General features: G+C 41.3%; 2 protein-coding genes across 5 annotated transcripts in view; one reads left to right on the forward strand and one right to left on the reverse strand.

Annotated features, from left to right (window-relative positions):
* INTS4 (integrator complex subunit 4) overlaps positions 1–19,182 on the forward strand; it is a 110,993-nt gene extending 91,811 nt beyond the window's left edge. The window contains exons 17-23 of the mRNA XM_038568511.1: positions 973–1,053; positions 2,746–2,876; positions 7,870–7,929; positions 10,325–10,484; positions 10,689–10,832; positions 14,745–14,865; positions 18,765–19,182. Of these exons, the coding sequence (XP_038424439.1) occupies positions 973–1,053; positions 2,746–2,876; positions 7,870–7,929; positions 10,325–10,484; positions 10,689–10,832; positions 14,745–14,865; positions 18,765–18,943 (876 nt within the window). The 3' untranslated portion in view covers positions 18,944–19,182. The remainder of the gene's footprint in view (positions 1–972; positions 1,054–2,745; positions 2,877–7,869; positions 7,930–10,324; positions 10,485–10,688; positions 10,833–14,744; positions 14,866–18,764) is intronic.
* Positions 19,183–25,024: 5,842 nt separating this feature from the next.
* The window catches only part of AAMDC (adipogenesis associated Mth938 domain containing), a 36,991-nt gene continuing 36,403 nt past the window's right edge, over positions 25,025–25,612 (reverse strand). For all 4 annotated transcript variants that reach the window (XM_038568512.1, XM_038568514.1, XM_038568513.1 and 1 more), the window contains one exon: positions 25,025–25,202. In XM_038568512.1, coding sequence (XP_038424440.1) covers positions 25,062–25,202 — 141 coding nt within the window. In that variant the 3' untranslated portion in view covers positions 25,025–25,061. The remainder of the gene's footprint in view (positions 25,203–25,612) is intronic.

A 25,612-nucleotide genomic window follows, 5' to 3' on the forward strand; every position in this document is an offset into this window, starting at 1 on the left:
TACTGATTTTATAGTGGAATTATATCTTAAATATACTAGGTTAAGTAAACTACTTTCATAATTAATTTCACCTTTCAACTTTTAAAAATGTGGCTACTAGAAAATGTAAAATTATATGTAAGGTTTGTTTTGCAATTTTTTTAAAAAAGATTTTATTAATGGAGTGGGGGTGTAGAAGCAGAGGGAGAAGCAGACTTCTCCTGAGCAGGGAGCCCAATGCAGGGCTTGATCCCAGAACCCTGAAATCATGACCTGAGCTGAAACCAAGAGTTGGACGCTTAACTGACTTAGCCACCCAGGAGCCCCTTGTGTTATATTTCCACTGGACATTGTTAGTCTAGGTTTTCTGTAAAGGTATTAGGCTATGTCTACAATTAAGAAGGACTGAAAATAAGGGACTACAGAAGAGATCAGAAATGGGGCCATACAGCTGAGAGGAGAGATATGAAAGGTATAATTGTGGCTCTTAGTGATAGTTTTGAACATAGAGAGATTGAGGGAGAGGGAGGAACCTACAAAAGCTTCTAGATTTCTAATGTGGATATGTCAATAAGGTGATGGGGCTCTTCAAAGGAGTGAACATGGGGCAAAATAAAAGAACCACAGTCAGGGAAGAAGGGTTTAGGCAGCCAAGGTAGCCTAGTGGCAGTAGGAACAAGAAGGGAGAGAGCCCTGGAAGCTCGCTTGCTTGCACATTTTGGTGAGACCTACATGGTTCCTGCCCTCTGCTTACAAGCACTGGTCTGATCTGAATATAGGGCCTTAGAACCAGGAATTCGATTGAATGAGGAGGAATTCAGACCTTTGGTTTCCTCTTTCTTTATAACAGGGCTTACTAGCTTAAAAGAATAAGATTGAGAGGAAGTCCTAATCCAGTAGATTTCCAAAGCAAAACAAACACAGAAGGTTCAAATGATATATGCCAATCTTGGTGACCTCTGTGTTCTTTTCTCTCCTGATTTGTCTATGTAGGCCTTGCAAGAAAAGTTATGGAATGTGGCTGCCCCATTATATTTGAAGCAGAGTGACTTGGCCTCCGCAGCAGCAAAACAGGTAAGCATATTGGGACCTTCTCAAATGGATCTCTGTCCAGAATTGTCTAAGTTGGAACCAGAGGCTTTCACGTGGTTCCACGCTTCTGCTGTGCCCTCCTCAGTTCCAGCCCATGACAGAAGTTAGTAATAGGAGAAGCAGCATAATTAGCCCACACAGCAGTCACTTTGGAGACGGGGATCTCGGTTCTAGTCTCAGGTTGACCTCTAATTTGTTGGGTGATAACTGAAGTTGCTTAACTTCCTGGATTTTTCCTTCTCTGTAAAATATGGCAACTTAACTGGATGATTTCTAAGTAGCTTTAGTGTTCTAAAATATTATCAGTTTGTATTTCAGATATACTAAAATCCAATCAATACGGTCATGAATCTTTCATCTGAAAATGTATCTGAACTCATTTTGAAGTTTTTATTTTTAGCCTGCACCATCTCTTGAATATTAAAATGTCCTTATGTACTCCTCAGTTCATTAAATAGCATTTAATTATATGTACCTTGAGTTTATTTCTTTCTAGCTTTGATCAGTTTCCCTTCATTCATAAGCATTGGGATTTGGTGAACTCTTCTGGGACCTGTCTTCCAGGTAGTGAGTCTATATATGACGCAGTGATTATGACCCAGTAGCAAGCTAATCACTGTTACATTATAGTTACTAAATGATTTCAAATCTATTTTAATTAACACAGTAGTCTCATTAGGAAGAATAAATATTAAGTCATTTTATAGATTAAATAGTTAAGGCCTAGCAAGGTTAAATTTATAGAGGTATAGGTAGTAGAATTAGGAAATTCAGCCCAGATCTTCTGATACCCATTGTGTTTTCTTCCCATTTCTCTATTTAATCTCTCCTATGATCCAGACTTCCTTGAAGATCTGCTGTGTAGCTTATTGTAGGGGAGTAGAACCTAATGACTAGAGCCCCTGAATGGGAGTGATGGGACCAGAGAGTAGTAGCCTAGAAGAAAGAGGGCAAAGGAATTATCATTGCTGGGTGACAGATACTGTGCTAAACGCTTTCCATGCTCCATTTTATTCTTTAAATTTTATGACTTGGGGGCTATTTCTTCCCTCTTTACAGATAGGAAAACTGAGGCACTGTGTAATTAGTTAACTTATTTTTCTGCCAGTTGTCGGAGAGCCTGGAGTCCTTTCTCTGACCTCAAAACCCTCAGGAAGGGAGGCACAGAATGGCGAGAGAAGTGTCATTTGGATGGGAGTAGCTGATTTGGGTAGAATAGAGCAAGAACTTAATGCACTGGGTCATAGACATTGTTTTCTGCACTTGTTCTCTGTTCAAACTCCCTTCAGTAGACCAGGCACATAGAACAATTGCCTGGATGATTAATACATGGTTAATGGTTCCTGATGCCAAATTCTTGAGGACTTTTCCTAGGGTTGGGCTTCCATACAGTGTTTACTCATTTGTTCCCACAGCACAGTAGTTTTGGTTTAGGGCAATAAGCAGTGCTTTACAATTTTATTTCATAAGATACACTATGTTAATTTCTCTCAATACATATTAATCTCTCAGATTGTCCTGATTTCTCTCACCATAGGCACTTAAATAATCTCAGTTCAGTGTTAAAGCATAAGCATTAAAAAATAATTTAGTTCAGAATTTTCGCCTAGAATTCTGTGCTCCTCTCAAGACTGTTATGATATTTTTACTGATCATTAATTACCTTTCTTATAGATCATGGAAGAGACTTATAAAATGGAATTCATGTACAGTGGTGTGGAGAATAAACAGGTGGTGATTATACATCACATGAGGCTGCAGGCCAAAGCCTTGCAACTTATAGTAACAGCACGGACTACTCGAGGGTAAGATGTGTGGCCAGCCAAAAGGGTGGCACAGTCCTTTCAAAGACACTTACGGATACATTGAGAGATCTCACCACGGTTAATGAGAAGTGAAAAGATATTGGGAAAAATTTGCTAAGGGGCCAATTCTTCGTTTTTTCCAGATATTCCGGGTTCTATCTTTGGGTCAAACTAGGTCTCTGGAAAACCCCTCTACTGGCTCTCTGTAGCCTACAGCACAACATAGGACTTCATAAGCAACAAGGACATTCTTGTTGTCTGGATCTCTTTAAGAATTTAGCGCCAGGAGCCATTTTTTCTCTTCTTAAGGGACTCATAAGCTCTCCCAGGCATTAAACACAAAAGAAAAGATTGAATGTATTGTGTAGTGAGACTACCTTGTTCAAACCCATACCTCTCCACTTATTGGTTGTTAGATTTTGCATGATATTTTTTTAAGCTTCCCTGTGCCTTGTTTCCCTGTCTGTAAAAAGAGAATGATGACAGCATCTGTCTTACGGCATTTTTATGAAGAATAAATAGGATAATACATGGAGAAGCACTTAACATGGTACGTGGTACATAGTAAGAGCTCACTGTTAGACTTTCTAATAGAATTGCTATATTTAGGGCAGCCCAGGTGGCGCAGCGGTTTAGCGCCGCCTGCAGCCCTGGGCGTGATCCTGGAGACCCAGGATCGAGTCCCACATCAGGCTCCCTGAATGGGGCCTGCTTCTCCCTCTGCCTGTGTCTCTGCCTCTCTCTCTCTCTCTCTGTCGCTCATGAATAAATAAATAAAATCTTTAAAAAAAAAGAATTGCCATATTTAATCGATTCTGAAATGCACAATTTAAATTTTAACTTGTCTGAAATAAGATATTTTGATGATGTGCCATACTTTGATTGAAAGCGGGGTTTTTTGTTTCTTGATGTTTCACAAAATAAAGGATGGTGGGATCATAGATTTGATACATTGTAGTAGCTCATTCCCAGGTGGAAGACACATCTGATACTCAGTCTACTGGTTATGTCAGTCTAAAAGTAGCATAGAGAAAGAAATGTATTTAAGTAAGCACTGAAAAATACCAGGTCAGAAAGAACATTCTGAATGTTATTTTATTTTTTCACTTATCTTGACAGTGATAAAATCAGGTAGTGATTTAATCTTACAGACAGCCATACATTCATTTAACAAATGTTTAATCCCTACTATTTGCCAGTCATAGCTGAGCAAAGATAGGTGCTAGTTTGGCATCTACACTTTTTTATTTAAAGATGATAGATTAAAAAAAAAAAAGACGATAGATATATTCTTCAGAGTGTGTATGATTATTGTAAAAAAATGTAAATATTGCAGAGTAAGTGAAGGTTCTCTGGCAATCTACCCCTTCTAAAACAACTGTCAACAGACTCTTCCCAAGCTAGTTAAATACATATGGATTATAAATGTGTATGTATTAATATAAAATGGAATCGTACTATACTTTGTGCTCTGCTTCCTTTTCACTTCATCCAGCGATATTCTATGTTTCCACATCATTATACAAAGACTGTAATATATTTGATCTTTACTAGTACTGTAGTATTTTACACTTTCCATTTGTATGCACTCTTTCTTTCTTTCTTTCTTTCTTTCTTTCTTTCTTTCTTTCTTTCTTTCTTTCTTTCTTTCTTCTCCTTCCTTCCTTCCTTCCTTCCTTCCTTCCTTCCTTCCTTCCTTCCTTCCTTCCTTCCTTCCTTCCTTCCTTCCTTCCTTCCTTCCTTCCTTTTTTTTCTTTCTTGACTTTTGTTAGATTGGTGGTTTTCTTTGTTTCTTCCAGGGGTTTGAAAGTTCTGACCCTACTTCTAACCTTTTCAAAAGAGAGGCAGTAGAAGCTTAAGAGGGTTGTGGTTCCTGTTGCTTAGACTCAGATCTTGACTCCCACCATTTGCAAACTTAGTGACCTCAGACAGGTTACTTAATGCTTCTGTGCCTCAATTTGTTAACCACGAGTTAAACTGGGATAATACTAATATCTGCTTTGCCCTCACAGGATCATTGTAAGGATTACCAAATTATTATATGTAAAGCTCTTAAAATACTGCCTGACTCATTCAAGAAATACTTGATAAATGTTAGCTGACATTAGTATATAAATAGTATTTTTACTTATATTTTAAATACATTCAACTTATATTTATCAGTGTGAAAAGTTAAATAGACTTTATGGTTACTTCCAGCAAGATCCTATCAGATCAAGATGAAAGTTGTGTTTTTATTTGTCTCATACTGTTAAATAATTTGGAATTTAGTTTCAGCTTATTATGTTTTTATTATGTATCTCTTATTTTAAAAATCTTCTCTTAAAGTATGCATTAATCTTTTAGGTACTTTTTCAGAATTAGTTCCAAATTGCTCACCACTTTTTTTTTTTTTTTGGTACCACAGTTGCTTTTTGAAATTCCTTGTTCTAATTCACTATTTGACTAGAACACGGTCTAGTTCCTGTAGTTCTTGTTTTTCTGAATAAGTATATGAGACCCTGCATGTCTGAAACTGCCTTTCTTTTGCTCTTATACATAATTGGAATTCTTTCAGAACTCTGTAAATCTTGCTGTGTTACTGTTTAGTATTTAATGTTACAGTTAGAATGTCTGATGTCTGTCTGGTTATCTTTCCTTTATAGGGAGCTTATTTTTCTTGGTTCAGAGCTACCAACTTTTTTTTTTTAAGAATTCAGAAATTCTACCAAGATATGTGTAGGTTTATGTTCCTTTTCAGTGTTTTCACTGACCTTCAATGGGACTCAGAAGTATAATTTCCACTCAGGGACCTTTTCCCCTCCATTGTTTCTCTAATCACTACTGCTTGCATCCACTCCAGTCTGTCATACTGGATGTTGTGTCTTCTGGATGTTTTCCTTATCTCTTATCTTTTTTTTCATAATTTCAATTTCTTAGTTTTTCTACTCTTCTGCATAAATTCCTTAATATGCTCCTTTTAGGTTACTGCTTCAGTTTTCCTCACTTTTCATTGTACTATTCCTTTATTATTGAGTTGATTTCATTATTGCTGTTCATTTCCAAGTGTGCTTTCTTCTGTGTGCCCTTTCTGTAGCAGTTTCTCTTGATTTATCAGTGCAGTATCCTTTCACAACTCCTCTTTAATCTCACTGACATTATTTATTAGAATGTTTAAAGTTTTCTGTACTTTCTTGCCTTGACTTTATCTCATTGAGGTCTGCTTGGTCTCTGATTATCTTTATAATGTCTAGTAATTTCCCATTGTCTTTGCATACTTACAATTACAAGTCACCTGCAAGTCAGTGTTTGCCCAGTGGACTTCACTTTTCTCCTGCTTTCCTTCTTCATGTCAAGAAAAAAGTGGATGTTCTTAATGGTAAAGACCTACTTCACATAGCATGTAGTTGAGGCTTTCTGCTCTGCTTGGGGCTTAAGAGAGGGTTCCCAAATCTTTATTTTGGAAGCTCTCCAAGATGACTCTATATAAGTAGGCCCCAAATTGATGCTGCTTGGCCGAATTGCTTTCCTTTCACCCTCTGCTTAGCTGGAGGTGTCCTTTCCAGCCCTCTCCTGGAGATCTTCAGTAGGTGAACCTCACTATCAAATTTCAGTTCCATTTCTGGTAGTTTATCAGAGTTAAGAAAGTTTCAAGTGCTACCTGTTTTTTAGGAAAAGAATTCAAATGTGTGTTGCTTGTAGAGTAAGTTTCCATTTGTCATTTCTCGTTTACTTGTTCATTCAGCAGATATTTATTGAATAACTGCTTGTGTCAGGAAATATATATCAGGATGATTAATACAAAATCCCTATTCTCATGGAGCTTACATTTCAGAAGAAAGACTAAACTAGGTTATTAAGAGCCTTAACACCAGTAGGGTGCCTAGGTGGCTCAGTTGGTTAAGCAACTGACTCTTGGTTTTGGCTCAGGTCATGATCTCATGGGTCATGGGATTGAGCCCAACGCAGGGCTCTGCACTCAGTGGGAAGTCTGCTTCAGGATTCTCTCCCTTTGCCCTTCCCTGCCACCCCCACCTCCACCGCCGCTTCCCTGCTCTTGGGCACTCTCTTTCAAATAAATAAATATTAAATCTTCAAAAAAAAACCTCATTTTTCCCCATGTTTTTATATAAGGAAATAGTATTTTTCTTCACTGGCACTTTATTCCTGTAATGAATAATACATTAATGAAAATAAATGAAAAGTTTTATTCAGAAATTACAAGAAATAAAGAGTCAAGTTAGTAAAGAAAGAACATTGTCTTTGGGCAGAATAGTAACAAAACCTTTTCCCCTTCTGCATGAGAATCTGACCTTTGGTTAATTTTTTAGTCTGTTCCTTAGAAACCTGGTAGCATTAGCTATATTACTAGGTAACGCTGCCATAGTAGAAATGATGACTGAGAAAATTGCATGTAGAACAGAAGGAACCATCAATGAACTGTAATTACCTGGTACAGATACCATAGCTTTGGCCTCCATTGAGTGCAATGATTCTTCTAACTGGAAGGTATGCCTATGGATTTGTTTCAAGAGATGTTAGCACCTGTGAAGCATGAGACTTCTAACCCAGGATGGTCTCCAAGCTCACCAGATGTAGAGGTTATCTCCTTGTACCTCAGCTGTCCACGGCAAGATCAGAGCTCCCAGAAAGCTCTGTGGACTGCTGACTGGACACCTTTGAGGACTTCCGCAAAGGAGGAGTATGATGCTGCATTGCCCACAAGCTGTGCTTCTGTCCTGTATCCTTACGTCAGTCTGATGTCAGGCGTGGCCTGTGACAGTCCTTGATTTTGAGCCTAACAGTCATTGCAGTGTTTGAATCGGGTCTGGGTACTGGCAGATATTTCACCCCCAGGTCCACTAGGAGTCTGCTCTTTTCTCTTAGAGATAATTTTGATAATGTACTCTCATTCTCCTTTTAGGTAGACTCAGGTTTCTGGGAATTTAGTCCTCAATTGGAAGACTACATAAACAAAGTATGTGTATTGTTTGTTTCTCTTTTCTTTCTACAGAGTTGACCCCTTATTTGGGATGTGTGAAAAATTTTTACAGGAAGTGGACTTTTTTCAGAGGTAAGTATTTCATTACCTTCTAGCTTATTAAACCTTGGTTATGTACAGAATAGCACGTACAGGGCAACAAGAGCAATCAAAGCCAGAACCCTTGGTTTAACCCATTCAGCCAACCTGTTATCTGTGGCAGTGTGCCCTAATTGTGTATTTTCTTTAGTGGCATATAAACTTCTTTAAACTGACCTAAAGGGGCAGCCCCGGTGGTGCAGCGGTTTAGTGCTGCCTGCAGCCCAGGGTGTGATCCTGGAGACCCTGGATCGAGTCCCACGTCGGGCTCTCTGCATGGAGCCTGCTTCTACCTCTGCCTGTGTCTCTGACTCTCATTCTCTCTCTGTGTCTCTATGAATAAATAAATAAAAAATCTTAAAAAAAAAACCGACCTAAATGTACATGGTAATGTAAATGTAAATGGTATAGTGAAAACATCAGAAATCATTTGGATTCAGCATTCAGCTGAGCCACAAAAAGCGGCAAGTATTACATGGTGAAACATAAGCTTTTTTGTTGAAAAATCTCAACTTGCATGTTCTTTTCACCACTGTTCTTAAATTTCCATATTTTTCTATAATCTATAAGAAATTGTTCCATAATTCTATAACTTTTATTCTGCAGTACAGCTCTGTTTTCTCAAAATTCTCTATAGAGTAAATTGGTTAAAGAAGTTGCACTAGATGAGTGGAAGGCTTGGCAAAAAAATGGTAGTTAGTGACCGACCATATATGGTGTGTACTGGCAATATAATACTAAGAGGAAGGCACTTATAGGATTTTATAGTCTAACATTTATTAAGTGTAATATTTCATTCTTCCATTCCTTATCTTTGCCCCGCCGAACTTTACCAGACCTGAAGTTTACATGACTCTGCACTTGTCAGTCTTCATCTGGGTGCTACAGCTTCCTGTAGGGCTGAGTTGCAACACCATGCTTCACCAATGAGAGCAACACCATGCTTCACCAATGAGAGCAAATGAGACATTCAGCTCGGCCCTTTAAGATCCTGGCTTCAGATCTCAACTGTGTTCATGTTTTACTTTTGGTTGTAGGTTCTTTAAGGTGGAGAGTCTGTTGTTGCACAGTTGGGTTGAGGAGACTTGGGAAGGAGATAGCTGTGGTATGCCAGAGTTCCACAATTGTTGTTTAAAGTTGGACATTCTTTTTTCATTCAGTCCCTGAGTCCTTGCACTGATAATCACCTCCTCAGTGAAATATTTTTTGACTGTCTCCTTCGACAAGGCAGAAGTACTGTGGAACCAGAGCTGGGAATGAGTTACTTAAATATTTAAAGCCTCATTGCAACATCATTTTCTCTGAATCTCAGTGTTCCCATCAATAAATACAAGCCTCAATGGGATGCCTGGGTAGCTCAGCAGTTGAGAGTCTGCTTTTGGCTCAGGGCGGGATTCTGGTCCCAAGATTGAGTCCCGTATCCGGCTCCCTGCGAGGAGCCTGCTTCTCCCTCTGTTTATGTCTCTGCCTCTCTCTCTCTCTCTCTCTTTCTCTGTCTCGTGAATAATAAATAAAAATATTTTTTTTTCTTAAGAAAATCTTAAAAAAAAAAAGCCTCATTATGATAGGCATTTTCTTCTCTTTTGCTCACTGTTACGTTCCTGGTGCCTGTGATGGTACTTGGCACTTGCTAAGTCTTAAAGGCATATTTGTTAAATCAATGAATCTATAATATGAAAATAATAATTCCACCAATGCACAGGCTTTCTGGGAGGATTAAATAAGATCATATAAAACACAGGGGCTCCTGGGTGGCTCAGTCGATGAAGTGTCTGCCTTCAGCTTGAGTCATGGTCCCAGGGTCCTGAAATTAAGGCCCTTATCGGGCTCCCTGCTCTGCAGGGAGTCTGTTTCTCCCTCTCCCTGCCCCTTCCCTCGTTTGTGTGCGGTGCTTGTTTGCACTCTTTTGTTCTGTCTCTCTGTCAAATAAATAAAATCTTTAAAAACTAACTAAATAGGGATCTCTGGGTGGCGCAGCGGTTTAGCGCCTGCCTTTGGCCTAGGGCGTGATCCTGGAGACCCGGGATCAAATCCCACATTGGGCTCCCGGTGCATGGAGCCTGCTTCTCCCTCCGCCTGTGTCTCTGCCTCCCTCTCTCTCTCTCTCTCTCTGTGACTATCATAAATAAATAAAAAATTAAAAAAAACAACAACAACTAACTAAATAAAAATAAAACACAGAGTATGTCTGGCACATATCGGTGTTCAATAAACAAGGCTATTGGGATAATCGTATCACCAGACTTAGTTATCTAGGTGCCTGGCTCTCTCAGTCAGGAGCCAAGGGCTTCTTCAGTTCATCACGTCTTCTACATCAGTGTTTGGCATATATATGGAGTTCAGCCTGTATAAATGAATGCCTAGTCATTTGCTTCTGTTTGTTCTCCAGGTGTTTTATTGCTGATTTGCCCCACCTACAGGACAGCTTTGTGGACAAACTTCTTGACCTTATGCCCCGACTCATGACATCCAAACCTGTGGAAGTGGTCAAAATTCTACAGACCATGCTGAGGCAGAGTACCTTCTTGCACCTCCCCCTTCCAGAGCAGGTCAGGCCACATCTGTTCAGTCAGTCAAAAGTGTTCACCTTGGTAATCTTCTTTAACCAATTGAGCATCTGGTCTGGGGCCTTTCTTCTGATTGGCTCACACATGTCCGCCTGCTGATAAGGAGACAGAAGGGTGCGCGGATCATGTTTTGTTGCCCGGGGATGACCTGGCTTTAGAATCATTGTGTATTCTTCTTGCTTACAGATCCACAAAGCTTCAGCCACCATCATTGAGCCAGCAGGCGAGTCAGACAACCCTTTGCGGTTTACATCTGGATTGGTTGTGGCCCTGGATGTCGATGCGACCCTGGAACATGTGCAGGACCCTCAGAGCACTGTGAAGGTCCAGGTCTGTCAGGTTTTGGTTCCCTTGGAGCTTCCACACTGACTGTTGAAAGATTTAACTTCAGCAGCCCTGTAATTTCTACCTGAGGACAGAAAATGCGGAAGAAGAGATGAGTCTTTTGAGAAAGAATCTGGGTGTGAATCCCATCTCTTTTGCTGATTGTGGTTTGGAGCAAGTTACTTTAAACTCTGTACCTCACATTCTACAACTAACAAATAGGAACAATTGACATTGAAAGGAGATGAAGTATATAAAGCCCCTGATACTCAGTAAGGTTTTACTACATGACAGGGGCCTTTCTAGTTTTGTAATGTGAGGTTAAGACTTGGTATTTTCAGGGCTACAAGCAAACTATAATAAGTCCTTTTCAGGCTGTGGGTGGGTCAGCTTGGTGAGCAAAATTTAAGGGTTGAAGAAAGCAATCACTAGGGAGTATTTTTTCCTAAGTTAGATATATTAGAGACACATGCCACATGCACTGGAGACACTAATCAATTTGGACCAGCCTGCAGTTAAGCCCCACCAAGAGTACTGCCAACTCACCCATCCACCCACTCATCCATCCATCCACGTAGCAGTACTTACTCTGTTGCACATGATAAGTGCTAGGGTTGCAAAGGTGTCAGAATTCCTGCCCTCGGGATTTGCATTTTCAGTGAAAGATGAATGGGCATGCACTTATAAAACGGAAGTTTACTCATCATTCAGATGTGCACAGGATAAGGATCCTGTGGCCTCTTTCTAAATACCTGATTGCTCTCATACTATATAGGCCAAACTTTGGGAACCCATCTGCAACACTGCCTTCTGAAATAAGACACAGCTGTTTAAATGGAGCTGACTTACTCTAAAGAGTAAGAGACTGACTGGTGCAGTGAAATAATGGAGCATTGTACTGACTCAGCTTCCGGAGTGTGAAACTACTTTGGAAGTTTCAAAGACAGGAATGAAAGGGAGCACAATATGCCATCCTAAATATGCCTCCGGCTAAGGATTATTTTGGGATAATTATTTTTGAGAGGCTGAAGACACTAGGGAATCTCTGAAAACAGAGAAATTGCCCTTTTGTGAGGTAAATTTTCATTTATAAGGAAGATCACCATTTGTAAAGGTGTCTTGCTCTGTACTAGGAAGAGAAGGATGACTAAATCTCTAGAAACTCTTAACACTGGGGCAGACACCAGTTTAAATGTGCATAACAGGGATACCTTGCTGGCTCGGTTGGTAGAGAATGCAACTCTTGATCTTGAGGGTCGTGAGTATGAGCCCCAGATTGGGTGTAGAGATTACCTTTAAAAAAATTTTTTTTAATATAATAGTCTTACCCTTGCTTACTATGCTTGTTCATTGAGCCAAAACTGGCCCCCTCCCTCCACAATGCTTTTCTTTTGTCTTTAGTGGAAGATGGTATTTAAGGTGATGGCTTGAGCCATTTCAGGGAGTTAATCAGTTTTCCCAGGTATTTCCCATGTATACAGTGTATACATGTTATTAAACTTGTGTTTGTTTTTTTTCCTGTTTATCTGTCTTTCATTATAAGAGTGATCTTAGCTAAGAATCTAGAAGAGTAGAGAGAAAATTAATTTTCTTCCCCTACAGGTGTATTTCCATTTTTTGGCTACCATAAAAAAAATTCTGTAATATGCTTAAAATACACATACATGCAATGGAGAGAATTTAATTTAGAGAGTGTGGTTGGAGGCTGAGGAAAAGAAAGGCTTTATGGAGACATTGATGCATGGAGAGGTCTAAGAGGATGAGTAAGAGCGAAGGATAGGAGCTAGGGGAGGTATTTTAGGCAGAAGGACTGCCAATAAAAGTAGGGATGCAAGCACAGATAGTAAGTACAATCTGAGGACAGAATAGCCAGGAACAGGAAGGGAAGGCTTTCTGGAAGAGGTAAGAATGAGTCAGGATCTGAAGGTTTGCCTATGGTGACAGTAGAGGGAAAGAAAACCTCTGACTTCCCAGCAGGAATTCCTTTTTTTGTAAAAAGGAATTCTTTATTACAAATCAGAAGACCCACAAAGAACTAATTCTGAGTTGGCTGTGAAGTTGTACTATAGTTTTCTTTTTTATACGTTAATGGTTCTCTACCCTACCTGCACTTTAGAATACTCATGAGGAAAGCATTAAAAAGTAATGATGCACGGGCCTCAGCTTACACCAATTAAGTTGGAATTCTGAGAGTAGGGCCCATATGTATCAGTACTTTTTTTTTTTTTTTTTTGAGAACTCTTATGTGATTCTAATGTGCAGGTAGCGGGGAGAACTACTGGTTCACATTCATCCCTGAGAAAAAGCTCAGTGACCAACTGAGCATAAATGAAATTGCAGGCAGATTATTAGATTCTACTGAAAAATCTCCCAAGGCGGTTCAGTGCATGGCTAAACTGTTCTGATGCCCCTACAGGTGGGGAGGTAGGGAGGTGGGAAACTCACTGCCCCTTGTGGGACAGCTTTAATGGTAGGAAAGTGCTGTCTAGTCCAGCACTTCTTCTGTTCTGGGCAAATGAAAGGTGATTATTGTAGCCAGGATGCAGGAGTTCAAGAGCATCTGGCCCCGAGGGTCCCAAATAGACCAGATTTGACCACTTGCCACTGACAAAATCCAAAGACAGAAAGGAGCTGTGGTGAGCAAGACAAGAATTCCTTTTAGTGAGGCCAGCCCTGGGAAGACAGTAGACTAGTGTCTCCAAGATGGTTTCCAAAGTTCTGAAAATACTTCCAGGTTTATATGAGGAAAACATGGTACAAAAGTCGGTGGGTACTTGCAGGCGGGCAGTAAAATCAAGTCACTCATTGTCTTGGAGTCAACTACAAGGGATCTTGCCAGCTCAGGGCATTGTTATTGCTTGAGGGGATAGTTTTGGTACCATCAGGAGATGTTTTGCCTTCTGGGTCTTTTGCCTGAGTTAAGAGATAAACTGGAAAGAAAAATATAATCATTTAGGAAGTTTGAGATCAACATGGAGGCAATAGAAGTTCTCTCTCATTATGGGGCAGGTGGGCTGAGACAGGCCTCTCCATAGTTTCAAAGTTGAAAGGCCTGTGTAGTTCCCAACTTTGTCCTTAGCGGTATATTTCTCTTGTCAAGGCCATGTGGTTCTCGGATAAGCTGCATTTGTTGGTTTAGTTCATTTCTATACTGTATAGTGCAAGAGGCTGTCTGCACAAATAGCAGTGAGGCTTCCCTAGGATGGTGAGGAAAGTACTTTGGCAGTGCGTGAGATATGAGAACTGCCAGCTGTTCAAACAAACAAACAAACAAACAAACAAGTCCAAATTGGAGTCATTTTTCCCTATGACAGGAAACCAAGACTTAATTACAGTTTCAACCTATTCCAGGAATGTATCCTTCCCATTTTGTACAGCTCCTTGGTGCATTTACTTGCTAGATACTTATTAAAGCCAATTAGATCTTCAAATTTACTTGGTTGGAATTCTGTTTTTTAACAGAGTAGACCCCTCATTGACAGAGCAGTAGAAAGAGCTTCTTAGCTACTTATAATCTAATGGAAAGAATGAAGTCACAAAATTATTCTTAATACTGGGTGGTGGGTGCTAGTCCATGATGTATGATGGAGAGCCAAGAAGAGAGAAAGTCATCCTGATGGGGTGCTAAGAAGGCTCTTCACATCAGGATTAGTATTTTTATCTATTCTTATACTTAATAAAGGGACTTTATTCCTATCACTTCTTCAGCAAAAATTTAGGAAACCTTGATCAAATGTTACTTTGTTTGGGGCAGGGAATGCAGAGGTGTCAACAGTGTTAGTCCCCACTCCAGGAACAGGGTTTAATGAAGGCTAGTGTCTTCTTTTCCTTCTGTTTTGAGGTTCAGAACAGACAGCGCAGCTTTATTGAAAACTCATGGCTCTTCTGTCCCTTTTTCTCATTTCTCTCACTTCTTAGGTCTTATATCCAGATGGCCAGGCTCAGATGATTCATCCTAAGCCGGCAGACTTCCGGAATCCTGGCCCAGGGCGCCACCGGCTTATCACTCAGGTGTACCTCTCCCATACTGCCTGGACAGGTAAGGGGTCAGCGGACCAGGGTCGACAGGAAAAGGTGTTCCTGGGTATCACACTTACCTGTAGGCATTTGGTTTTTTTGCACTTTGAAAAATAAAGTTCAGTCAGGCCTGCTGACCACTGTACTTGATTTCTTAAGAAGTTTAAAAGCCCAAACTGGCTGCATTTAGACTCATTTGCTGCATTGCTTTGATTGCTAAAGGCAAGATTTTGTCGTGAGATATACAGGAGATTATAATAGAATGGAATCTCATGGAAAGAGCCCTCGGCTGGATGCCAGCCACACTATCTTCTTGTCCTAACTCTGCCATTGACTTGCTCCATAGCCTTGGACAAGCCACTTTCCTTTCTGAAACTGTTTGTTTCCTCACCTTCAAAATGAAGATGATAGCTCTCAACCTAGGAGTTAGTTCTAAGGCTTGCTTTGTCTGGAAATGAAGCAGTTTTATATTTCTTACTCCAAATTAAAATTGTTCTGAACAATTGTATATTGTATATGAACCATTCAGTTCATTCCTCCCAAACAAGTAAAATGACAACTATTACTGCCCTGCCCTCCCACATGAGCTGATTTAATGATAATTTAATAATTTGTGAAAAGAGAGGGAGGTTACATAAGTATTTCTAAAAATTCTTAACAATAAAATGGGAGGATACAGTGTGTAAGACATTACATTTCAAGCATGTAAGGCTTTAGAAACTTGAGAAAGAGACTTAGTCTACAGAACCTAAAATGTGGGGGAGAACTAGCCTCACTGGTATTTCCTAAATCATTGAAGATGACCCAGAAGCATGATTGTTACTAGAGACTGTTTCATGCCACCAAATTTGGCTTATTTTAGAAATAGGTGGATGCCTTCTGGAATTTTCTTTCACTGAATTTTTAAATACATGAGTAACTAATGCCATTATTAATGGTTTCCCTCTAACAAGGTTTTAGGTGGGTATAAATGACATAGTTTTCACAAGAGGCAGCCCCTTTGGGGGTCTAGTCAGTGACCCTGGGCCTGGCACAATTGAGGGAGCATCCAGCAATGCTTTTACCCAGGATTTTCCTCCATGAGCATCCCTCATTTCATATCTTTGCTGCCTGGGATGTTCTCCACTATCACAGGAAGGTAGAATTTCTTGTTCTAATCTGCTCTGATAAAGGGATCCTAGACATGGACATGAAATACTTTCAGAAAGATATGCTGTGGGACAGCATTGTTGTGGAAGGCCCAAGCCTCTAGAGGCAGATCACAGCATATTAGATCTCAGAAGAGCCTCAAAGGTCTTAGAAGGGTCTCTCATTTTGCCCTGGTCATACAGCAGCTCATTGCCTGAGGAAGGGCTACTGCCTAGGCTGTGAGCCTGAAGAATTCTGATTCATTCAAGATCACTTCCTCTGAGAGATTGCTACTACAAATCTCTCTTAATCTCAGCATAGCACTTTTTAGTATCAGAAGTTTTCTCATTTAACTATTTACTGACTTTCCCATGAGAGTGAAGTCTCCACAAGAGCAGGGAACTTGGTTATCAGCTTTACCTCTGTATCTCCAGGGCCTTGTTTCTTGTGTCTTAGAGCCTGAAATATAGGAAGTGCTCAACAAATAATGACAGTTAACTACAGGATTTTAAATGTGCAATTAAAATTCATTTAATCCGGGGATCCCTGGGTGGCTTAGCGGTTTAGCACTGCCTTCAGCCCCAGGGTGTGATCCTGGAGTTCCAGGATTGAGTCCCACATCAGGCTCCCTGCAGGGAGCCTGCTTCTCCCTCTGCCTGTGTCTCTGCCCCCCCACCTCTGTGTGTGTCTCTCATGAATAAATAAAATCTTAAAAAAAAGAATTTGTTTAATCCTTAGACCAAATTGGTGGTAGGAATTAGTGTTCTGTTTTTCATTTTACAGATGCATAAATGAAGGCCCACATAGCTGATCATGCGTGGTGCTAAGGCTGGCACTCCGATTTCCTGACTCCCAAATCCCTTATGTTCATGATACCACACCCCCTTTTTACCTGGGACACTGAAGTGAAACGTGTTCTCATTCCAGATGTACCTCTGCCTTCTCCTAATCCAGGAGATGGGGCCTGGTGCTGGGGGTCATTCTTCCTTGCAGTCCTTCAGTAGCTCCTTACCAGGCGCCTCTCCCCTGGGAGGCAGGATGCTGCCGTGTCAGAAGCTTTGAGTCCCATCGACCAGGTTCCAGATTCTGCTTCCCTTGCTGTGTCATCCTGAAAAAGTGATTTTACTTCTGTCTTATTTTCTTTGTCTGTAAGGTGGAAGCAAGAATATATATCTCATAAGAGAGCTATTCTTACAGGCATGATGAATAGGTCACATGATTTGTCCCACATAATCTTTTGTGTTTTCTCCTGCTGTCTCTTCTTGTTTGCTCTCTCCCGTCCTTTCCTCTGATGGCAGTGTTTGGACCTGCCATTCTTAACACATGCAGGTGAGGGAGGGCATAGGAACAGATGGGGTTGAGTCCTCTGACCTCACCAGGTTTGGCTGAAAGTGCTGTGAGAGCTGGGGCTGGGTTGTGGTTGGGGGTTGGCAAGAGCCATCTGGGACAAAAAAGGGAGCATAGTGGAGAGTTGATACTGGAGCTGATGCCAGAGAACAGCACTGGTTTCATTACAGATCTACTTGGTCAGCTGTCAGGCCCCATATTACGTGGTTGTGTTCTTGCCACGTGGCTGGTAAATGGTGACGCCAAGGCTGCTCTCTGGGGCCAGTTAGGTTAGTTAGGTTCCTCTGGCTGCCTGGGTGCCTTTCCCTTCCTCGGAGGCAGCAATTCAGTCTCTGCGTTCCTCCCTAGAGAGAGTACTGGAAGTTACTATGAAGAGGTCTGTGGAGGCATTGAGAGATCCTGGGACCTCTGTCCTTGTTCATTTCGATCCATCCAGCTCTCATTCTTGTCCTCAGTACTTCTTAGCTTTGGGCTAATCTTTAACACTTGCATATTTTGCTCCAGTCACATGAAATTAAAGAGGATATCCCAAGCTTACTCTGTTCCTGGCCCTTTGCGCTTACCATTGGGCTTTTCTGAAATTCTCTCCCCCTCCTTTGTAGAAGCCACATGGTTAAGAGATTAATTGCTTCTGTTTATGAAGTGGGTTTAAATTGTCACCAGTGTGAATTTGTGCACTTAGAACCTCTCAGAGCCTTGGGACTTTTGGGGGGTTGTGACAGTCTCATGGTGTGGCAGGGTAAGAAATCTTGGGGTTCTGTGCTTGCCATGGAGCAGATATTCTATTCCAAAGCCTTCTTGGACTCCCTCCTCACTCTTCCAGATTTGATTAGAGTGTTGTGCTCCATTTGTTACTGTGTTTGTCTCCAACAAATGGTCAGCAACTTGAGAGAGGGCTCCTTTGCTGACTAGGGCCTGCCCATGTGCATGAAAGAATGAAAGATAGCGATATGACTTTAGGTCCCTGAAATGTGTTCCTGTTCACTAGTAGGAACTTTTTGTCAGAACTGTTTCCTAATCAAGGCTGCTTCTCCACTAAGATGGAGTGCGCAGCCCTGATGCCTGAGCTCAGCCACACAGGAAGAGCATGGTTATCTGGGCATGAGAAACAGCCATATGCAGGCCCATGTGGCCCACTCTCGAGGCCAGAAGGCCTCTGTAGCAGACGTGTTAGCTCTTGTCTGATCAGCCATGGATCTGAGCTGCAGGGAGCCCACACAAGACCTGAGGAGGAGGTAGCAGAGAAGCAGCACATCTGCTGGCTCAGGCTTGGCCTTACAGTGTTCAGGCTGGGACAGTGTCTTTGTTTGGTGAGGGGGAAGGGAGGAAGACAGATGAAGAAATGTTTAAAAACCCTTCTGCTTCCATCTTTAATGTTGCTTTTATTTGCTATTTCATCCCAATTCCTAGCGGTTGCTAGAGGATATCTTTTGTCTTTTTTTCCAGAACCATGCCAGGTGGAAGTGAGGCTGCTACTGGCCTACAACTCCAATTCCCGCATTCCAAAATCCCCCTGGATTGAAGGTGGCGAAGTGTCACCCCAGGTGGAAACCAGCATCGAGGGCACCATCCCCTTCAGCAAGTCTGTGAAAGTTTACATAATGCCCAAACCCGCAAGGCGCTGAGTCACAAGCATTGTGTAGAGCTGATGCTGAGAAGGACCTTCTTAGGTAGCAGAGTGAGCCCGAAGCCTAGAGCACTTCACCTGGATCCGGCGTATGGGCATGAGCACCATCACCCTTATAGTCTCATCTGGTATCAAACACAAAATAAATTATTTTGCATTAAAAAAACAAAAACCTTCAAGTCTACACCTCTTCCTTCCCTGACTCCCCCCACCACCTCAATAAAGTTGAGAAAACAACTAGCTGTTCTAGTTCCTGGTCCTTAAAAAAATTATGTGGCTATAGGTTCAACATTTATATCATATGGTTACATTCCTCAGGTGGGAAACAAAGATCCAGTTTTCTAGCCACCTCTAAAGAATGGTTTATTGGAGCATAATCTTGTTTCTTAAATCAATAGTCTGTTTGCCAGGGCCCACTCCTTTCATAGCTGTACTTTCTCACCACTGACAGTTTCTGAGTGGCCTTAGACATTGCCGTCTTGCTGAGAAGCTCTTTCCCTAATTCCGGCAGTAGCTGCATCAAGGACTGGATGAATAGCTGGAGAATGAATCATTTTCATCCCTGAGGGAGATTCTTGATCTTGCCTGTCATTACCTTTAGAACCAAAATAATACACAAAGGCCATATTTTAGGAGAAACAAGGATTATGGAAAAGAGAGATCCAGTGTAAGAAATAAAAGCATTTCCCATTACATCTTCGATGACTTCAATGTTGGAGCTGCATGTGAGTTAAAGGTATAGTTGGGGTGTAAAAATGGTAAATGCTCAAGAGACATTAACTCTCTGAGGAATCATGCTACTTTACCTGCCATTTAATCCTTGCTACAGCCAACTGAGTCTTCCAGAGACTTCAGAGTGAGGAGTCTGGGAGGAATCCTGTACATTAAGTAGTACAGCCTGTTTTCATTCAAATCCAAGATGGTTCCTGAGGCCTGCGCTCTACTACCTCTAGGAAAAGTATCTGGAAAAAGCCTTCAGAGCTTCGGTTCTCTATGCCTGGACATCCTCAACTATAAAAGAGAGATACCTTAAGTGTTCCTGAATGGGTTTAATCTAATAATGCTTGGTAGAATCTGAATCTAGCCAGTCTCGATCATGTGTGGTACTTGGGAAGCTTATAAAAATAATAGCAAGAGTACAGAATTACTCAGGTGGCACTGGAATTTGAAGTCAAGCATGTTTGGCTTTTGGTTTAATGTACTTGATTTGTGCCCAGCAGTGATATAAGCCTTTTCCATGAAGTAACTCATTTAATCCTCACAGCTACCCTATGAAGTGGATACTATTGTCATTGTTTCATAAGCAGGGTAGTTAGAGTTGAGAGAATGAAGTAATTTGGCCTTACTTATACAACTAGTAAATGATAGAGCTGGGATTTGAACCCAGGCAGTCTGGCTCCAGAAGGCCATCCCTGCTAGAATGGGATAAAGGAAGAAAGATCTTCAGGGAGCTAGCTTGCTTTTCTAGTGTGCTTGCTTGTTTTGTGTATCTCAGGAATGTGACATCAGTGGACTCTCATATGTCAAAAGATAACCCTGACAAAAGTGCGTGCCATGGTGATAAAATGAATCTGGGATCTAGGCTGAAAACATTGAGACCCATGGCTGTCCACTGAGCCCCTCATGTTCTAGCCATAGAAAGCCTTCTAGGTGAAGGCTATGGTGTATCCTTTTCAGATCCAGTATCCTGCTATCAAAATTCTTCTCAGTTATTCCCCATTTTACTGGTGGGGAAACAGGTTTTGAGGTAATGTTTTTCTCCTAAGGGGAAAAGTCAGGACTTTATTCTAGGTTTCAACGTCCCAAATATAGTATTTTTTTCCACCACAGGTGGGGATACACTAAGGGGCAGATTTTGGCTTTAAGATCAAGTTTTTAAAAGCTATGTAAGAGGGATGCCTGGGTGGCTCAATGGTTGAGCGTCTGCCTTTAGCTCAGGGCGTGATCCCGGGGTCCTGGGATCAAGACCCACATCGGGCTCCTTGCAGGGAGACTACTTCTCCCTCTGCCTGTGTCTCTACCTCTCTCATGAATAAATAAATAAAATCTTAAAAAAAAAAAAAGCTATGTAAGAATTGAGTGGGCTGCATTAGGAGATAAATTTTCCACATTGGATGTGTTCAAGCAGAGGTTGAACAAGCTCTTGACACATTTCTTGCAAAGAAATTCAAGTATTGTATGAGAGATTGGGCTCAACCTTCTAAATTCCTTTGACCCTGAATTGTTAGATTCTATGAAATATGAGACTGAATTCATGGTAAAGCCAAGGCTGGAACCCAGGCCTCCTGATTCTTAGTCCAACATGGTTTCCATAATAGATCTATTGTTCTTTGTAAGCGGTCTCCCGTGCACCCAGCAGTCAAAGCCAGAAACCTGTGTGTCACACTGGACTCCTTTTGCACCTGTCACATAAACATAGCTGTCAGGTCCTTTAGATTCTGCTTCCTTAGATGTTTCTTGATTCCAGTCCTCTTATACTCAGTTTCTATCCTAGTGCAGGCCATCATCATCTCTCCTGAAATGTGACATTAGCTTCCTAAAGATACTGCCTCAAACCTTGCTACCTTCAGTCCATTCTTCACACAGCCAGCAGAGTGATCTTTGTAAAATCCAGACCTGCTAATAATGCCATTCCCCTGCTTACATCCCTTTGAAGGAGCCTACTGCTGATCCCAGGAAAGTTTAAAGGCCTATTCTTGAAGGCTCTTCCTGCCTGGGTCATCTCCAGCCTCATCCTGCCAGTGCCACACATGCTGTGTAATTCTCTGGTAACAATTCCTGTAGTTGTACCCAACGCTCACCATGCTGTCTTGTCTCAGACCTTTGGACCTACTGAGCCTGGAATATGTTCCTCAGATTGTCTCCTATGGCTCCTCCTCATTCTCCAGGACTGAGCCTCATTCTGGAATGTATCTTGTGTCTCCTGTGGGCTTGGTGCATTGCTTCTGTGTTCCAACAGCCTCCTGTATGTTCTTAAAGCATATTTATTTAGGTATTTTTTGCAGGTTCACAAATGGAAGCCTCTAAAAAGGTAGGCGGGAAAAAGGGAGTCAAGCAGCCTGGAGGAAAAGTAATAGAGACTTTCATTCTTTTCAATCAGAGAACATATCCTCTGTCAGAATGTAGTTGCTATTCAGCTCTGCTCAGTGGTTTCTAAGTATGGGCCTGGTGGTAAGAGATCCAGTTCTTCCAGAAGAGCCAGAAATCTGCATTTTCATGTAAAAAAAAAAAAAACCCTAATTAAAAAATAAATGATAAATGTTAAAATTACTCTGAGACAAAACAGGTCTCTAGGTAGATTGGTGCCAGTTTGCCAAGTCATTACCATCACTATATGTTCTCATGTCCATTTCTTTCAACTACTCTGGAGTACCTGCGCGGTAAGAACATCCGTGTCGTATCCTCAGCACAGTTACGGGCATATACCAGTCAGGGAGAGAGTGAAGGAGTCCCAGAACCCAGAGCAAGCTTAGCAGTACCATGGCATGCCTGCAGAAGCCAGCCCTGGGATTCAAGTTTCCGAAAGGACTTTATATTTGGCTTTGACATGACTGACTTCTACAAACAGAATTACAGGGCACACAGGAAGCACTTGCAGAATTCTTGTCTTAGGAGCCACTCAAGCTAAAAGAGATGAAGTGTGGGCAGAATGAAGGCCGTGCTACCTACAAATCAAATCAAAGGGCTTAGTGATTTAAGACCTGAGACTAAGTGTAGTGTCACGTGGAAAAGTAGCTTCTCTTCAGGCACATTTCTAGCACATTTCTAGCAATGACCATGTAGAACAGATTCAGAAATGGGAGCGATTAGCCATTTCAATACAAAGTTTAATGAACTCACTGCCAAATACTTCTAAGTTTGTACTAAGCCCTCTCTAATGTGGAGACGACTTATGTAGGAACACTGATTATACCCACACCTAGTTCAGCACCCACTGGAGATCATCTCATGTTATGTTTCACTCAAAAAAAAAATTCAATTGCATCAATAGAGAAACAATCTGAATTTTATTAAACACCCTCCTAAGCTACACAGGTGATTGGCTTCTTGATCTGAGATTGATCCTGTATCTGTCAAATGGCTGGTTGCAGAAAGGTCACTGAACAGGACTTTCCCAGACCTCCAAGCTGGGTGTCCGGTATGTGAGGATCTTACTCCCATGGGCTTTTTTTTTTAAATTCTACGCCCAATGTGGAGCTTGAACTCACAACCTTCAGATCAAGAGTCACTATACTCTACCAACTGAGTCACCAGGTGCCTCACTCCCAAGTCTTTTAAGGAGGTGTATAGTAGAGATCTAGACACACCATCAGGTTCCAGACCTGGTCCTGCCATTTCTTGTAGGGTGAACTTGGAAAGATCCCTTCATTTTCCATTCCAATTGTCTTAGCTCACCTTTTCTTGCCAAGTCACATCTTAAGTTGCTGTTCAGTCTGTGGATTGGCTGCCTAGTCAGATGTCCAACGGCCAGACAGGTGACAGGATCACGTGGAACAAACACCAGCTTTCTTGGACTGTGGCTTCAGTAGGGGCCAGTGTATTAATTATGACTATGATACGTACTTGACTAGTTAGCTAAAAGTTGCCAGATGTTTGTTCGGTGAATAAATGAACACGTTATTCTTTTAAGACTCTGCTTGTGTCATGGTCTTAATGATGTCTTCCCTACTTTCCCTTCCATCCGGTAGGATCAGGCCATCATTGAACCTTGAAACTATTGTATTGTTAACACTCTGTATCATTGTTGATTTTTCTTTCCCAATTAACTCCTGAGGGCAGGAATGATAACTTATTCATTCCTGTACTCCCAGGGCCCAGCAATAACTGGCCAGAAAAAATTTGTAAGAGACTCAGTAAAAATGGGCATGAAAGAGAATAAATGAGAGAATAGTTCCTTTGGGCTTCAGCATTCTATGAATTCATGAAATATGCAGCTATGTTACGAACAATAAAATGAAATTAGTTGACAGCAGACCCATTAATCAAAATATATAATCAAAATAACAACAATGGTTTCAATTCATGGAGTCCTCACTACATGCCAAGTAGAGTCCTAAGACAGTGTATGAATGACCCTCATTTAATACCTATACAACTCCAGGTACTAATTATTATCCCTATCTGGCAGATGAGAACAGTGGAACTCTAAGACATTAAATAAATGCCCAACCAGCGAGTGGCAGAAAGCCACAGTTCAAACTCAGGGCTATTTGACACCCGTACTCATAACTATTTAAAGAGGAGGAGGAATGAAAACTAAGACGATGCTGATAATTTATAGTTCTATCAGTCTATTCTAAGGCTTCACAAAGAACACCTGGCAATTAGCAGAACAAGACTCTCCACAGTGGTTATGAACCATTACAGAACATCTAGTCCAGCCCCATCATTTCATAGCAAGGGAATCTTTGGCCGGGAGAACTGTCCAGCTAGGCTCAGGACTAGCTAGTAGAACAGCTTGCCTAGAACCCTAGAATCAGGGCATAGCTGCTCTACTGTTCTTGTTACTGAAGTGCTCTGGTCACTTCCTTCAAGGTTCTGCTCACATGTCATCTGCATAGAGACTTTTCCTGACCACATATCTGAAATCGTCTTCTTTACTCATTGTTTTCTCACTCTGCTTTATTTTTCTTCACAACAGGTTCTACCTACCTTATGGATTGTTTATTTTCCCCACTAGAATATAAGCTGTGTGAGGATAAGACTTTCATTGCTGCTTGTCTGGAGCCTATAGCAATGCCTGGCATATAAGGTACTCAATAAAAATTGGTTGAATTAATGCTTAAACATTCCAAAGCATCAATTACAATGTAATCTTAATGCACTGAAACTTTTCTTGGCCTTTAAACCAGAAGGCTTTATTTTTTGCCTTTATTTCTTATTTCTGGCCAATCATTTAGTGTATTATAAACTTTGGTAAACATCTGTCTTCTCCCCTAATTTTCAATTCCCTGCCAGATAGGCATTGGGCCTTAGTCATCCATGCATCCCAAAGCCTAGCACAGGTCCTGGTATGAACAGCTGTTGAAAAATACTTAAGGAGGCTGGTGTGGAGAGTGCTAAGAGTGATAGTCACAGGCATTGTTGCTTAGTGATTTATTCTCCTTAAGGCTCCATCAGCAGGTGGAATGGAAGACCCCTCCCACCCTGATGCCTCGGGCAGCCAAGGTATTATACTCCTTCACTGCCTGCTCTGTCTGGAGGATCCGCACATCAATGCCTTGTTTCTCAAGATACTCCACAGTTGATGGAGGCACCTGGGAAGAGGGGAAAAGATGAGTAAGTCAAGGGAAAAGGCCCTCCTGGGTTTCCTTTCCTGCCATGAGGCAAGGGTTCTCTACAAAATTAGACAATAACAACTGTCAGTCCTCAATTACCCAGCATGTCACCAGTCCAAAATTTGACAGCCCCAAGGAGTCAACAAAGCTTCTAAGAAGTTAGCCAAGTACCATGCATGCACAAAGCTCATGTGAAATGGAAATGGGAAAAGGATGGATTTTGGAGTCAGACAGTCTTGGATTTAAGTCTGACTAACAGTGTGACCTTGGGTAAGTGAATTCAATTCTCTGACCATTTGGTTCCATGTCTATAAATAGGGATAATAATACCTAGCTCACAGGGCTGGTATGAAAACGAATTCAGCTAAGGTATATAAAATACCTAGCAT

The sequence above is a fragment of the Canis lupus genome, chromosome 21 (genome assembly GCF_011100685.1).
Source record: "Canis lupus familiaris isolate Mischka breed German Shepherd chromosome 21, alternate assembly UU_Cfam_GSD_1.0, whole genome shotgun sequence".
Lineage (NCBI taxonomy): Eukaryota > Metazoa > Chordata > Mammalia > Carnivora > Canidae > Canis > Canis lupus.